General features: G+C 42.8%; 1 protein-coding gene and 1 long non-coding RNA gene across 9 annotated transcripts in view; one reads left to right on the forward strand and one right to left on the reverse strand.

Moving 5' to 3' along the window:
- Window positions 1–17,212, forward strand: part of LOC147023102 (uncharacterized) — a 53,101-nt gene that overhangs the window by 26,132 nt on the left and 9,757 nt on the right. For 2 of the 3 annotated variants that reach the window (XR_015060034.1, XR_015060033.1), the window contains exons 2-3: window positions 8,674–8,794; window positions 9,000–9,106. This is a non-coding gene — a long non-coding RNA (uncharacterized LOC147023102). Of the gene's footprint in view, window positions 1–8,598; window positions 8,795–8,999; window positions 9,107–17,212 lie in introns of those variants that run through there. The other variant, XR_015060032.1, reaches the window with a different exon arrangement.
- WARS1 (tryptophanyl-tRNA synthetase 1) overlaps window positions 6,171–17,212 on the reverse strand; it is a 57,703-nt gene continuing 46,661 nt past the window's right edge. For 4 of the 6 annotated variants that reach the window (XM_085888147.1, XM_085888146.1, XM_085888144.1 and 1 more), the window contains 5 exons: window positions 16,947–17,062; window positions 16,708–16,820; window positions 16,299–16,472; window positions 7,011–7,151; window positions 6,171–6,853 (listed from right to left, as the gene is read on the reverse strand). In XM_085888147.1, the coding sequence (XP_085744273.1) occupies window positions 6,695–6,853; window positions 7,011–7,151; window positions 16,299–16,472; window positions 16,708–16,820; window positions 16,947–17,062 (703 nt within the window). In that variant the 3' untranslated portion in view covers window positions 6,171–6,694. The remainder of the gene's footprint in view (window positions 6,854–7,010; window positions 7,152–16,298; window positions 16,473–16,707; window positions 16,821–16,946; window positions 17,063–17,212) is intronic. The other 2 variants (XM_085888148.1, XM_085888145.1) reach the window with 1 other exon arrangement.

Here is a 17,212-nt window from a genome sequence, read left to right on the forward strand (position 1 = left end):
CGAACGACCGCGTTTAACCAATAGCAGCCGCTTCGCCCACCGAACGGCCAATTCAGTCGCGGCTTTCCGGATCAACGCCGAAAACCAGCCACGGGTGTGTTTTTAACCACACCACAACCTTGTCCGTACTCTACCCGCGCTACAGGGTCCGAACGCCAAATCTTCGATTGACATAATTAATCACGTGGGTAGATTACCGAGAGATTGTACCTCAACGGGGCCGCTTGGAAACGAGACGCTTAAGCAGCTCGCTTCCTTTTGGGATAACCGAGCGGGGTATTATGCGCAGCCCCATTGGACCCGATCACTTCATCGGCTATTTAACAATCAACTATATTCCGAGTGCAATATGGCAGTTCAATTAGGGAAAAGGACGCAAAGAACGGATGACATTTAAACAAGCACATTTATTTCACAACCAAACATGCACGTATACGGTGAAAGATGCGGTTATGCAGTCATGCATGCAAACAATGCACGTATTCAATCATGCAATGAATGGGGGTAGGGACAAGACGCGAGCAAGACAAAGAGCTACCACCGTCTATTTATTATGTACAGTCACTTATCGACAGTTCTACTTAAGGACATGGCGCCACAGACACACACACAAAAGCCCAAGAGAAAATAAAGAAAGGAAGGAAAAATGTGACCGGGTGGTGGATCCTCGAGCTCGAGTCCTCCTCAATCGGACCCAGAGAGGTGACTTGCACACGATCCTGAGTGACTCCGCCACGACCACCGACCCCTCAAAGTGCCTTTGATCCAGAGAGCCCAGAGCGATCCAGCTAGTACGATCCAGTGAGCAAGATCCAGCGAGCGAGATCCAGCAAACGAGCCTCGAGCCTTAGCGTCCGCGCGCGCGCACACACACACACACACACACACACACACACACACACACACACACACACACACACACACACGCCTCAGACCTTCTCTTCAGCGCTCGCGTTTCTGCCACCTGCAGAGACTCTCCTACAACGGCGCCAAGAGCGACCACTGCCGCGACTCTCCTCAGCACCTCACAACCTCCAGCAGCCGACGACCGACACAGAGAGAGGCCTTGCGTTCAGCGCGGCCTTTTATTTCCATGGCGCCTCGCCCCTCCCTTTCGCCCCCCCCTCTTCCAGCACGCACGTGAAGCTTCCAGAAGCAGGGCGTTTTCCTCGCCGAATTGGGACTTTTCTTTTATGTCTTCATAGCTTTCGTCCTTTCCGCACGTGTTTGCCGTTGGAGGGAGGGGTGAAGCCATCGTCGTCCGTTCTCCCCCGATGAATGCCAGGCTTCTCGCAACCGTGCTGAGGTGGAAATGCAGTGGTGGTGTGGTTGGCGTTATGGTGGCGTGGCTGGTGTTTTGTGGTGGTCTTGATGGTGGTGTGGCTGGTTTCGTGGTGGTCGTGAGGGTGGTGTGGCTGGCGTTTGTGGTGGTCGTGAGGGTGGTGTGGTTGGGCGGTGGTGGTTAAGGTGGTTGTTGTGAAGGCGGCTGTTCGTTGTCTGTGAGGATGTTGGCGGTTGACAAGGTGGTTGTGGTGATCGTGGTTGGTGGCACTTTGTGGTGGTAGTAATGGCGGTTGGTCCAAAATAACGATAGTAAAAGAAAAACGGCTAACTCAAAGATTCACAGCCCGGTTACACGAATAATTTCCTTAGACATCGGTGGGGAAATCTATCTGAACACACACTTATCGATATAACTGATTTAAGGACCTACATGGTGCTCTACGAATTTCCACAGCCGTAACAACATATTCAGTGATAGTGCGAACGTTATATAATACTCGCTAAGTGGCTTAATCACTCCAAGCAAAATGGTTGATAAGGAACGGCAGGCTTGGAAAGCGATTAGCGATTACCGATCCATCATATTCAACACCCCCCGGAGATGCCTGGAATTTCAGGCAATGTCCGAATTATTGTCCCTAGAAAAGACAGAGTGTGTGTGTGTTTGTGTTTGTGTTTGTGTTTGTGTTTGTGTTTGTGTTTGTGTGTGTGTGTGTGTGTGTGTGTGTGTGTGTGTGTGTGTGTGTGTGTGTGTGTGTGTGTGTGTGTGTGTGTGTGTGTGTGTGTGTGTGTGTGTGTGAGCGTGTCGTTGGTTGTTATCTCCATATGCGGGTTTCAGAATGCGGAATGGAGTCCTCCCAAGTCTCGAAGTATCCACCTATGTTTCAGTAAGAGATCATGATTCATGGACCAATTTGTGAAGTTTTCTTGTTCTCAAAGTTTTATTCTGAGGGCTCTTTCGAGGATCGTCACCAAGCCCTGGACAGCTTAGAACTGCAGTTATTTTGCGGTAATATTCTCAGGGATGGTTTTAAACTCTCTGTGAGGTTATTTTTCATCATTCCTGTGGCTCCAATAATCACTGGTACAATTTCAGCACTCTTCAGATTCCAGGATCTTCTCACTTCATTTTTGAAATCTTGCGATTTGGTCATTTTCTTGATTTCTGCGTTGTTTAATCCAAGGCCAAAAACGCTGGGTACTGACACTTCAAATAGTAATGCCTTCTTTTCTTTTTTTGTTCCTGAGATCGATGTCCAGTCGCAATGCTTTGTTTTCTATGTTCATGCTAGATGGGATCATCAGTTCGTACATGAGCATTACTTCCTTTCCAGTGACTGCTTTTGTTTCATGGTTCCATGAGTTTTCTAGAACTGGGATATTGAGACTTTTTCAGATCCACCAGTGGATTACTCTACATTGTGCCTTTGTGTGTACAGCTATTCTGACATGAGTTTTTTACATACTGATAAGAGGTGGCTCGTACTTTCCGTTTCTACCTTGCAGAACCTACTTTTCCGATTGACTCAGTTCCACGATATTCTTAAAGCCATTGGTCGTGTCCTTGGCTTGGGCATTTATAATGATATTGTTGGTGTTCTGAAAACTGCATGCCTCGAAGGCAATGGCACCCAACATCCAGTGCTCCCCAGACAGTTATTTTTAGTAGACGTGCAGTTAGACCTTCCCCTCATGTCTAATGGGTTAACGGGACTAAGTGCATTGCGTGGGTCTTATAGCTAGATCTAATTATATCTCTATCTTCATTCCAAATCTTTCCTCTTATCCATGAAATAAGTCAAAGCAGGCACCGCACCCAGACGGCCACCTGTGAAAATCACGATGAAAAACTCTCCACCAACAGACTGCAAGGACGCGCACAGCCCTGTGGTAACCTCCACCTACACTGTACAGGACGCGCACGGCATGCCCTTTCATTCGAATCTGCATCTAATAATTATATCTGTCTTCTTTTCAACCCTGATTTACATCCAACACTTTCCTTCAATCCATGATCCAGAGCGAAGCAGGCGCAAATGCACGATAACAGAAACGCGTGCAGCCCCGTGATAATCACCACCGCACTGTATGGGACGCACATGGCGCACGGCTGTATTTGTGTCTGCGTGCTGATTTCCAACGGCATCTCACCATCGACCTTCGCTCGCCACCTCGGCTACCAATATCTCCCACAAACGGCAGAGGTCATCTCGCGCTGCCTTGCACCTCCACCTCAATACAGTCGCCAACGGGCAGGGGCGTGCTGCACAGCCCAGACCGCTCGGGCCGCATGGCATGCGGAAGGAACAAGCACATTGACCAGCGCCAACCGCAGAGTGCCAGGGGTGCCCAAACAGGCATGCGGGACCGACGCGACCCTCGGCCAGTCGCCGGAACACGGCCCGGGAGTTCGGTGCAGGACAATTTATGTCGCGGTGTTCGGTGCAAGTCAATTCCACGGCTCGGTCATGTTGCGCCGGACGTACGAATGGGATCACTTCCGGCCGGGGGAGCCTGGCAGCGCAGGGCCAAGCTCCAATAGAAGCGCTTCAGGTTGTCACCCCACCCTACACCATGGGGCTTATAAAAGGTGGATCGCGAAGCCGTTCGTTCTCTGGGATCTCAACATTTGCCTGCTGCTTCGCCTTCCACGCGCCTTCACTCCTGCTGGCTCTGCCTTCCACCCGCTTTCTCGCCTGCTGGCTCCGACTTCTCGCCTGCTGGCTCCGCCTTCTTTGCCTGTCAGCCCCACCTATTCTCTGGACCAGTGCGGAACACGCGCTGAGCCCGGACAGTAACCAAGCAGGAGACAACGTGCCAACTCTCAAGGTGGGATCGCTCAGCGGAGCATCCCCCAAAACATACTGGGTTGCGCGGCAGTGTACGATGTGTAGATAAGTGTACGATGTACGATAAAGTATTTTAGCTTTTGCTAAGCAACGGAGGTGTGCATAGCAACCATTCCTTTTTGTGTACATGCTTGCCACATTGTACACATTTCACCCAAGTTTCATCAAAATCAGACTCTTTCTCTTAGAGATATTCGCAATTAACCGTTTCTGAAATGTTCGACATGTACTCGCCCAAAACCTATCTCCTCCTACAAATGATTTTTGTTAGGGCTGCAAATTGGTATGAAGGGAGCTTAATAGATTGCGCACAGAACTCTAAGCTTCGATTTTTTGACCACTTTAAAGGGCCGTTGCTATGCCGTTGCTAGGGCCCGGGGTCCCATATTCAAAAGCACACGATTCCCAGAAATAATGGTCCTACCTACCAAATTTCATTGGAATCGGTTGAGTGGTTTAGCCCCTCGGCTTGACCAAATTTTCGTGGACAGACAGACAGATGGAAATGTCCAGAATAAGGGTGCTCTCAGAGCAGCCAATATCTCAAAAAGTTGTGGACGGATTCGGACAAAACCTGGTGGACATGTTGGGTGTGTGACCAGGACGAATAGATTTGATTTTGGTGAAGATCCGAATTCGGATCTGGATACAATTATTTATTTTTAAAAGTGATTCTTCACTTTTACCTTCAGATAAGGTAAAAACGATATGTAGCACATTTCAAATTGTATTGGGCCCGATATGTTCTTGTGGATCAGGCATTGCGGCGTAGAGGTATGCGCTCCACTGAGTGCCCTTCGAGTTTAAAATGTTTTTTCTTTCCTAGTTTATATACTTTTTTTTAGAAATATATATGGATGCTCTACTACTGATTTACAAATGTAGTACAAACTTTATAGATGTGTTCACATTGTCAGGGTACTGCACATACTTTACAGACTATCTAACATTCTAAGTAGTACGTACTTTCTGTTGCCGACTTCCTGATAATATTCCAAAATATTGATAATATTAACCACACCCATATATTAGCCCAAGGGCAAATTTGTCTTGCTGCCCCGCCCCACCAGGCTGATTGACAGTCGTAGTCCTGCCACCATGTTCCATTCCTATTCCTTTCCAAAGGAATGCCATTACACATACTCTTCATGGATTAAACTCTTCACATACTCTTCAAACTATTAAAATTACGATAGCAAAGGATGCTGTACAAAGTAAAACTCTGTCAGATGGTACCAGTGATTGCCATTGAGAGGCAGCTCAGAAATACTTCGTCTGAAGATTATTATTTTGATGTACAAGAAGAAAATTTTCCAGTTTTGAACGATCTCGGTGTTTTGCTTTTACCATGGTCAGGAGTACTGAAAAGTGATCCCTGAGGAGACAATCAGCTGAACAGACCAGGTGGGCTCTCATGTAGCCTAAGCGACTTTTTAGAGAAATACTCCAACTTTAGTTTTGTAAGCATCAGGTGGGACCGACATTTTTCTTCCATGCCATCCCTTCAGAGAGTACTCACACTCTGGTAATGCAACTCATTACCAAAATGTATATTAATCACACCGGCTTGTCTTGAATTTAATACCGTAAAGCCTTTAAAAATGGTCACACTTTCCAAGGTGACGAGCAATCCTAACATTGTAATTTTCAATAATAATGCATCATGTATTCAAAAGTTGAGGGTTTTGTATAATCAAAAAAAAAAAAAACGTGAAAAAAATCCAACAAATGAGAAGATAAATTATTATTTCAGAGTGCAGGAAATATCTTTTAACATGAATTTTTCAAAGATTTCTGGAATTTTACCTTATTTTTCTATAATTTATCAAAGAGCATGCCTCTCAGCCTCTGGACCTCATCTGATGGCATTCCCACAACTGGTTTGCCGAGACTCTAATGTACAATCAGATACACTCATAGTGTTAGCAAGAAATTGGTAAGATTTTAACGTTTTGATGAGAGAAACGATATGCTTATATAAATGATCATTAATCATTCAGTGAATTAATAAAGAATGAGGAATAAAATAAAACAAGATTGCTTTCCTTTTAATTTATTGGTAGAATTTTGCTCTATCGCAAGGTGGATCAAGCATAGAATGCGAGACCAAAAGATCAATCCAAACCATGTGAATGAAATACATAGAGCAAAAAGCCACACAACTGCTGACTGTAGCCCGAACACCCCCCCCTCCACCCACCATAGTTCATCTTTCAAGGCCAAAATATTTTCCAAAGATTTATAATGCAAGTATTCCTGACCAACCACCCATATCATTATTATGGAAATGTCTTAAGAGATGGCAACTTCATTTCTGTCGAATATATAAAAGCAGCAAATGTCAAGAATAAGAGTATCACTTTTAATCATGGATATAGAAACAAGATCAAACATCTCTTGTGATGTATCTTTATACCAAAATAGTGAAGGACGTGGGCAAACAGCTGGAGAGATAAACACTAATCCTTTCTTTAATGGGGAATGATAGGACAGAAACAAAAGGTGTACAAAGAGGAACCCTGAATTACCCTACTCCCTTCATCCAAACCATATCCAAACCCTTAAAGCCCAACCCTCAGAATCCTTGGGGTCATGAATGAAAATAGGACCTCATCAGTGACAGCATGGCGCCGTTCCTGGTGTTCCCTTACTAGTGGCTGCAGAATGTCCACCAACACTTTCTTGAGTTCCCCAGTCAGCATTTCACCACTGCTGTAATCCTGGAATGCACAACATAGCTGCATTTATCTTTTGAAATTTATCACAACAGAGCAAAAATCTATATCTCTCTCAAAGATTGAGGTCACTGTTTTTGTTTGTGTAATTGCAACAATATTCACTTCTTTGTTTGCCCATCAACCAAGACCACCGTGATACCTTGTGGATCTTTGCAAGTTGTTCATCATCTTCTAAAAAGAATGTCAGGTACATGTAAGAAACATCCACCTCACAGCAACCACCCAGACGTCGGTGCTCTTCCAGCGTATCTCTTCCCCCAGAGAAAGCATATTTGTTTATCTGCAAGAAAACAAGTATGATGGAGAATTGACAATAGAGGAGAGGAGTAGAGAGACGAGTTTAGGCAAGATGGTGATAAGTGGGAGCATCACAGGGAATACATTTTATACTTACCATATAATAGGGAAGGCATCGATAGCAACCATTTTTTTCCTTTAAAAAAAAAAAATGAAAACCCTTATGAATTATTTTATAAGAAAAAAATAATTACTTTTATGTAACAAAAATACTTGCTGCATAAACCTGGTGTTGGCTTCGCGGTTAGGGTGGTGGCTTGGGATCCTAGTGTCCTGAGTTCAAGCCCTGTTTTCCGCTGAATTAACACCAGGGGGTTGACTCAGCCTATCATCCTTCCGAGGTCGGCGAAATGAGTACCAGTATAGCAGCCAAACGGCTGCACACGAAGGGAAGGGGTATTGAGGGATTGATTAAATCTGGTATTGGTGTGGCACAGGCATGATGGGCCGAATGGCATCCTCCTGCGCAAAAATTTCCTTATAACATTTCAAAAATATCAAAAGCATTATTAAATACCGTTATGACTGTTTTATGGATGACAAATACCAGTATGAGATCATTTTAGCATCGGGCTAACAGGATGGCTTAAAGGTACGCACACTCCCCTCTAAGCTGTTTAGCCTGACTTCCAATCTCAGTGTTTCACAGGCAGGGTGATTCATCAATGTGTGTGCCATTCCTCGGATGGACGTTAAACAGGGGTCCGTTTTCCAGCATTCATTGGTGGAAATTAAAGATCCGATGCTGTCCTTCGTGAAGAGTAGGTGAGCTATTGCTGGTATCATGGCCAAGTTCCTGCCCTAACCTTCAGGATGCATCAGTGGCACAGCTACGCCCTCAGCCAAAGATGCTACGGTGAATCCTTGTCTAACAGGTAAAGACAAAGTAGGTGGTAGATAATGATAATAATAATAACAAGAGGTGCTATGCTATATAACTGCGAACAGTTTTGTCAGAGATATGGTTGTCGGAGGCAAGGACACAAGAATTGAGGCAAAATCCATAAGCCCCAGTTTTGGACAAAGTCCAATGGGGGCTAATAACATGAAGTGTCATGTTATAGTACGAGTTAATACTTTTTGTTTTGAGCAATTTGCCTTCTTATACCTGGCATTGGCTTAATGGTTTGGGTGGTGGGCTTGGGATCATAGGATCCCGAGTTCAAATCGTGCTCAGCTGTTGAATGAATACCAGGTGGGGTTGACTCTGCCTGTCATCCTTCCTAAGTCGGCAAAATGAGTGCCAGCATGCTGGTATACTGTGTCGGAGTGGCGACCCGTCTGGCATTGTACCCAATAGCCCAGGAGACTGCTTAGGCAGCACCAACACTCTGCACAGAGTATGGTCCCATTGGATGGATTTGCCTTCTCGAATGCCATCACTCTTTTACCCATGCTTACTGTATATGATTGAAGTATTCTTTCAGGAATATTGTGTCAAATATTCTGTAGTACATTCCGCAGTTCAATAAGGTCAGTTGGATTCCTCGTTCTTCTGTTTCCAGGTTGTCCCTCCAATATGACCTCGGTGGGACTCATGTCGGGACTGGGGTGGCCATTCTAACCCGGGACTGGAGTACACCAGATGTAACCTTGTTCGCCGAATACTGTTTTACTATATTGGAAGTGAGTTTTGGATAATTATGGTGTATGGAAATACACACACACACACACACACACACACACACACACACACACACACACACACACACACACACACACACACACACACACACACACACACACACACACACACACACACACACACACACACACACGAAGCCCTGTCTCCTGCTGCGCGGAGGGCGGGCTAATAATAGTGTTTATACAGTGCCTTTTGCTTATGGATACAAGATGCTGAGAGAAAGAAAGAAAGGAGGGTGGGAGGAAGGGAGGAATGAAAATCAGCGACACTGCTGGATATAAATATATCTTCAGGTACTTTTTAAAAGATTCAACTATCCTTATATTTCTGATTGAAATTGGGAGCTTGTTCCAAAGCCATGAGGCATTTGATTGAAAGGAACTGTATATTGCCTGCCTTTTTGTAAAATTTATGTACAAGTGAAAGAGCTGCTGGAGAACGAAGTGAGTAAGGTGTTCTCTGCTGTGTAATACATGATGAGATGTGCAGTACTGTGCAAAAGTTTAGGTTATTTTTCCCTTTGGTGGTGCTATTCTCCATGAAACATTTGTGGGAAGTTAGACGTTTGCATTATAGGTCGATCATAATTCAAATTTCTGTGAGTTATTTTAATAGCGAACAAAGTGAGCTTAATACTTAACGCGTGCACGTGAGAGAATAGGAAACAACAACAGCAACAACACAATAGCCCTAGCTATTTGGAATCCGTGTCGTTAGCTATGACTTTTTGCTTCCGGTTGTTGTTAAACGCTGTGGGGTGTATAAACACGATTGGGTTTTATTTCTATCTTGTGAATATTACTTAACGCGTGCACATGAGAGAATAGGAAACAACAAAAACAACACAATACCCTGGCAATTGTGAATCCGTGTCATTGGCTATGACCATTTTGCTTCCGTTTTTGTTTTGTTTCCGGTTTTTTTCATGGGGAATGATGCAAGCCGGGAGATCATGACCGGAAGTGTTTATTTATTTATTCAATTATTTTTTTCCCAAAGTTAATTTTATACTTCCGAAAGTGATTTTTTTCATGACTGGAAGTGTTTATTTTGTATTTAACATTACCGGGAGTGATTTTGAAACTCTTTCCGGAACTTTTAATTTCTTTTACTCTTGACTAGAAGTGATCGTTTATTTATTTATTTATTCATTCAATTATTTTTCCCCAAAGTTAATTTTAATAAAGATATCTCCCACATCATCAAAAAATATTTTTTAATCGTGATTTACATTATTTGATGGCTGATCCCGAATCCATGCCGAAGTAACCGGAAATTGCGTCAAAATCATCAGCTGTGCGGCGCTTACATGTACCACGGTATAGTTGGCAAGTATACAGTTGTGAACAAGTTTTATGTAAAGTCAGAAGCGAATGCAAGAAGAATTCTACGTTCGCTTCTCGGCTTTGCCTATTCCATATCACCATTACCTTTAAGTAGCTATCTTCTATAATAATAAATGTCAATGTGTCAGTCAGTGTGTATCATCAATAACTACAAATCCATGAAACCTAGCAGTCCAAAAGTTTGCATGCTTATGTAGGGAACTCCAAGGGAGTGCATGAATGAATACTGGGTATTTGGGTAAATTTAAGCACCCCTTTTGAAGATGATTTATGGCTTACCTTCATCAAAGGCTTATCCTTGGTTATCCCAACTTCATCTTTCAGGGGGTCTTAGCAGCCATTTTGATTCAGCCTCCTCAAAAAGCCTTGCTTTGGAAACATGATCTACTCTCGTTGACTAAATAATTGGTGAAATCTGGAGTGAACTGTAAAACATGTTAAGAAATTAACGATGTTTTTGTTTTTGCTTGTGTGTAAAATTACCAATCAGCTTGCTACACTTGCCAAGCCAGCCATTCCTTCTCATCCGTTTCGTTTGAGTGCTTGCTTGAGTGCTTAAGCCACTTGGCGAGTGTTCTAAAAGCTGCCTGGTTGTTCATTTGAGAGCCATGGCGATATACAACAAAAGTACCTGCACTGTCCCTTTGCTCAACATAACCAAAAATACATCGAGCGAGGTACAAAGTTCAGCCCCCACCCACCTGTTTTAGGCCCTGCAGTGTCGGTTGGTGCCTTGCCCACTGAAAATGTTGTGCAATTTTTTTTTAATTTTTTTTTTTTACATGTTTCCCCTTTTTGTGCGATCTGTTTTCATTATACCACCGTCACTTCGACATGTACAAATACATCTTCAGGTACTTTTTAAAAGTATTACCGCAATTACTTTTTAACATTTTTAAAAGTATTGTGTCGATAAATACATACATGTATTACCGCAACGGAACTTGGAGTGTGTGTGTGTGTGTGTGTGTGTGTGTGTGTGTGTGTGTGTGTGTGTGTGTGTGTGTGTGTGTGTGTGTGTGTGTGTGTGTGTGTGTGTGTGTGTGTGTGTGTGTGTGTGTGTCCAGGCTGTAACCTTTTTACCGTCAAATTTTCAACAAAGCTCAAATATGGAGAACACAAATTAATAAGTTGGTCAAAAGGTCAAAGGTCAGCATCACATAAAATCATCAATTTTTATCCAATAGATCTGAAATTTTAATTATCATTTGAGCTTTTGTAAGCAGCAACTTTTTTTTACCATTTGAGCTTTTATAATCAAATTTTCAACAAAGCTTTATTATGAGAATATAGAGAAGACAAATTAAGAATTTGGTCAAAAGCACCGTTTAGTATATAGAAGAAGAAGAAGTCTGAATACAAAGTGGATGGGCTTTGCATTTTCAGATGCTTACCAGTTATCATTATTATAATCTGTGAAGTCAACATTGTACCGCTGTGTAAAGAGTGTAAAGAGTATTGCAAGATTGCAAGATGTAAAGATACGTGTAATACGTAATACAAGATGTAAAGATACGTGTAATATGTAATACGTGTAAAGAATATTGCAAGATGATCTAAAAGCACCAACAGCAATCTTTCTCCAACAAAGACATCCAACCTCTTGTTTGTTTGATTGCATTATTTTTGTATACAAATTTAATACAACATCTCAGCTCATGAAATAACATGGTGTTAAAGGATAAAAAATACACCCGTGTGGGGGTGACGGTCATCTCTATAATACCACAAGTTCTCAATGTTCAGTTCAGGTAACCGCGAAACAGTCCAAACTAACCGTTTAGATTAAAATAATTCACAGAGATACACTAGGATAATACTACTAATGACATAATTAATAAATATGTATTGTTCATTTAGTAACCGGATTAACACATCAGAATCACCAGTAAGTGCAATACGTGGTTTTCCAGTCCGTCCACTCTCTGGGGACATTTCACTTCCGGTTGTAGAAAAAAAAAAAAAAACGAAAAATAGGCTTAGCTCTCGGAGATTATGATAATCCTGTAGATTATTCTTCACTGGTTATAATGCAACTTTCAGAATGAAAATTGGTCAAGTATTTATAGAGATATTGAGGTTTGAAAAATCGTTAGAGCGAGCAAATTCATTAATTATTAATTCCACAGATGTTTCGTGACACTGCACAAAGTAACATGTCAGGTATGAAAAAACATTTTGTATGCCAGATTCATTAATTATTAATTCATTAATTATGGAATGTACTCATTGATATATTAATCAGAAAGCCCGAAGCATGTAGCATACTTTATTACTTATCCCCTCATTCGGGATCCGTGGCCTCGTCCCACAGCCTGCAGCCCTATGTCCGCCGGTGATTATGTTAGATATCGGCACGATCGAGAGGAGCCTGCGAATTATCCCTGCTGATGCACTGAATTGATGCAATCGTTCGGCCAGAATATTCGTTGTCAAGATGTTCCGTGATTAAATCACCAATACAGTCACTCGAATTTATACTGCCGACATACTTCTTAACAAATCACCTTCGCCCCAGAAACCACAGTCAATCTGAACCACGCTGGCCACTGCTCAGACGCCATGACCGGACTACTGCGCAGTTCTACTACACAGTTTGGTTAAAGATGACTCGGCATTTTGGCGCGCGCGCACGAAATTATATTTTGAAAATAAATGCCGACGTTTACATTTCGGGTTTTGAAACTTTTGCACCTTCGGCAGAAAATATATAAATATGAAAGGCTAAAAATGTGTTTTATATTTATATTTCATTTCTCCTTCCTTCCTTCCTTTGCGAATCGCATCGGCGTTTTTGGCCATCTTCCAGATCACGTGACGATCAAACGGGAAGGAAATTCAAAAATCTGTCCGGTTAGATACAAGATAATATTTTTTACTATCATAATCAATAAACAGTTGCCGAATATCTTGTAGAATGGTAGACTAGATAGGTTTTGAAAATGGCGATTTTTATAACTTACGTGACCTCGTGACCTCGTCCCTGACCTTGAACCCGGACAAAAGTTTTATCGTTATGCAACACTCATCGACCTCTACCCACATACTAAGTTTCATCAAGATCGGAAAGAAAAATTGTTCACGGACGTACGGACGGATGTACGGACATTTGGTCCGGCTTTATTAGGTCATCTCGGTGGAGATGACTTAAAAAAAATTAACTGGCAGTGGGGCAATGGGGGCAGCATTGGATATAACAATTAAGGAAGGGAATGAACAAAGAGGAAAAGAAGAGAGTGCGGAAGGGAAGAAACAATAACCCGCAAGCATGAGGGTTGGATTAGGTAGGTTTCATAGGAGTAGAAAAGAACACAAGTAGAGATGGGAGATAACAAGGACAGTGGTGCAACACTTATTTAGTCTTAAACCTAAAAGGAAGAGTGCAATTGAACCATCTCAAGGAAGCAGTTCCACAAATGTAAGAAAAAAAGGAATAAAGGACTGGAGGTGGGTGGAAAGCTTGGATTTTGAAAGTTTATCCAGGAAGGGATTACTGGAACAATGTGTGCGTCCTCAATGAGCTAGGGACGGTTGGAGTGCTAAGAGAACAGATTAGATGGAGCTCGAGCGGAGGAGAGGCAGGAAGAAATACAGTGGCCAGACATATTTGTGATGTCAGAGCAACAGGCCTTGAGCTTCCGCCTCATTTCAGGGGATGCCAATAATGTTGAGATATTTAAATTCACAGAGAATACAGCAGAGATAGATATGATGCTGGGGCATCAGCCAATAGGGGACAGAAGTACACTTTTGAATTACGGACAAAGGCCATGTAGGCTGGATTTTTAGCTCACCTAGAACGCAGTTCCAGGGGCTTATGCGATGGCGTGTCATCCGTCCGTCCACAAATAATTGCAACTTCGTCAATGAAACTACACATACGATTTCGATGAAACTTTACCACAGCGTTCAGCACCATGTATGTACTAAGGTTTGTTCGCAGCATTTAATTTGTTTTTTTTTCAGGCTCTGAGGGGGTTTACCGAGGGAATTTACAGCCCCCCCCCCAAAGAGGTATTTGCTTTCTTCCCAGAAACGACACCCAATTCCAATGAAACCTGACTTCAACCTTCATCACCCATGATTTACCAAAGTTTGTTCATTTCATGAGAAAAATCATGCTCCAAGGGAGTGAAAGGGGGAGGAGGAGGAGAGGAGATGGGGACCAGACTCTGTGCAGAGCGTTGGTGCGACGTAAGCAGTCTCCTTGGCTATTGGGCACAATTCTGAACGGGCCGCCACTCCGACACAGTATACCAGCATGCTGCACTAATTTTGCCGACCTCGGAAGGATTTGTTTAAGAAGGATTAACCCCATCTGGTATTAATTCAACAGCTGAGCGGGATTTGAACTCAGGACCCTTGGATCCAAAGCCCGCCACCCTAACCGTTAGGCCAACACCAGGCATAAGGGGGGTTGCCCCCCAGAATACGTATTTGCTTTCTTCTAAGAAACTACACGCACAATTTAGATGAAGCGACCACAACCTTCATCACCCATGATGTACCAAAGTTTGTTCATGCCATGAAAAATTTTAAGGTATAAAGGGGTCCACTGGGGGGTAGCCCCCAAAAAGAAATTGTGTGCTTCAGCTTTATTGCAGGAGAAGCTTCGGCCTTCCAGTCCTAACAAATCTCACACTCCCACTATCTCTTTCCAAAAGGACCATCTGGACCCCCCCCCCTCCCATCAACTTTCTCAACAATCCTCTGGAAGAAGGCCTTTCATTCAAGCTTTTGGGTCTCACTAGCTATCATGATCTTTCCTGGGAAAGACACATTTCAAATCCTCCATCGTGCAAAGTCCTTCCTTGGCACACCTGAGCTCCTGACCACATACAAAGCTTTCTTCCTAAGCCTGATGGAGTACTGCTCTTCTCTCTAGGCTGATGCTCCCGCCTGACGCCTTTTTCGGCTTCACGCTGCAGGAATCAAGGCATTTAGGATCATTGGTATCTCCCGTGATGAAGCTTGAATCTTTGGGTCTCTCATTCTCTCACCGCAGGCAGGTCGGTGGTCTTTGTTTTCGACCATCTCCTCTCCGGAATCGCCCCCCCCCTTTGCTCTGTCTGTGATCTGTCCCCCCTATATTTCCGCAGGGTGCTCAAGGTCTGATAAAAAAACGCTTTTAGTGAAACTGCCAAAATCAGAATCGCTGCTCACCTTCACTCTTTCATTCGTCTTTTTTCCTGCCACCGGAACAAACTCCCACACTCTCTTCAATCCCATTCCTTCCTACAGGTTTTCAAAACAACTGTTTACCAGTTCAAAAGATCGAACCCTTGTATGTCAAAACATATAATTTGGCAAATAAAGCAGGATGCCAAACTGTGTTGAATGCTTCATATATGTCCAAGGAGATGGTCCTGACCTCTTGTTTGAGATTTAGCATGTCCAACCATTGCTGAAAGAGTAGTAATAGTAGTAGTAGTAGTACAAAAAATAAAAAAATAGTTCATTGACAGGACTGGAATTTGAAATAATCCAGAATTAATTGACGGGACCAGAATTTTAAATTATGTTCAAAGAAAAAAAAGTGACATCAGCAGCAATGATGGATTTGATGACTTGCATATTATTAGAATTAAGCTTACTGTTATGTCGTTCAGAGGATTTGTTTTTGCATTCTTCTTTTGGATTATAGTGATGTTTAGGGACATGGGAAGCAGGCAAATAAGGACAGGCTGCAGAGTGCAGACTGAGACCAAAGAGCAGCAGAGGAGGATTTGAAAGCATGGGCACTGATGTCATCTGGGCCTGTTGCCAATGAAGAGTCAAGCTGGACAGACCTTTCTCAACACTTTAGGAGTCAGCTGCTGGCTTGATTGTGAAAAGAGACAAAATCAAGGGAGCCGTGAGTGCGAGGAGGAATGTGGTGTCGAGCGGGATTGATTGGATACATGAGATTTGGAGGCAAGCACTGAGTTGTGATGGCAAACACCAAGTTGTGACTTTGTTGAACATCAGGTAAAGCATTTGGAGAAATAACCAGATTATAATGAAAAGCAATACAAAGGCAACTTTTTTGTTTCTATGAAGATAATTAAAACATAATATAAACATCTAATTTTTCTATCACCCTCATAACAGCCCTGGAACCAGAAGCACATCAGAATGTACTGGCAGATTTTGAATGCACCTTGTTCTTGATCTGCTTAGGGGTATCAGTGAGGAATATGGCAGAGTAGGCATCACTAGCACTCATTTTGGACCGTGCCCCTTGTAGTGCAGGGAAAAACGTTGCATGCAGCAATGCTGGTTTGGGGCAACCCAGGCGTGGTGCAACATCCCTCGTCATACGAAAGTATGGGTCCTGAAGATAATTGGGGAGTTTGGGGATGTAGTTGTAAGATTGAAAAAGTTACAGGGACAGGGGTAAAGAATATCAGATAGTAAAGAACAAGATGAAAACAATTATGAGTTAAGGTAGTTGAGTTTGGTCCAACCAAACATTATATTATGTATGAAATGCAATACTAATGTGACATGAGATGAGCTCATTTTATTCAAACTCATAGCCATAGGAGCCAAATGCAAAACCGAGTCACCTGGTCAATGGCACATGGAATGAGGCAAGGCACATCTTCTCGCTGCTGAAAGGTGTGAGGGAATGAAGAGCTGAAGGATGGTGCGGCTTGTACAGCTGGAAAGGCAATCTTACCTGGGAATGGTTGAGGGTGTTGGAGTGAAAGTATGAATAAAGATGGAAAATGTGTAGGTTTGACTATGTACAAGAGGAGGTTACTATTCACGTTCATTCAGATAGCTTTTTCTCTCTTGTTCTCACCAATGCAGTCACTATCTCCAAATCCAAAGATGCCCTTGACCTGATTAAAGGTCACCAACTTCTGAATACGAACCACATTTCGATAAAACTCTCGGCACTGCCTGCAACACACAAGGCTTATAAAATCATTGCAACCACTCTTTATCTTACCCTTTATTGCAGAGATAATAAAGAAAATGTGAGAAATAATTTGGTTATACTTTTTGTTTTTGAAAATAAATATATGCTTAAAGTAAACCATTCAAAAAGAACAATACTTCAAGACA

This window comes from Eptatretus burgeri, chromosome 7, assembly GCF_056783735.1.
Source record: "Eptatretus burgeri isolate ZD-2024b chromosome 7, Ebu_testis_v1, whole genome shotgun sequence".
NCBI lineage: Eukaryota > Metazoa > Chordata > Myxini > Myxiniformes > Myxinidae > Eptatretus > Eptatretus burgeri.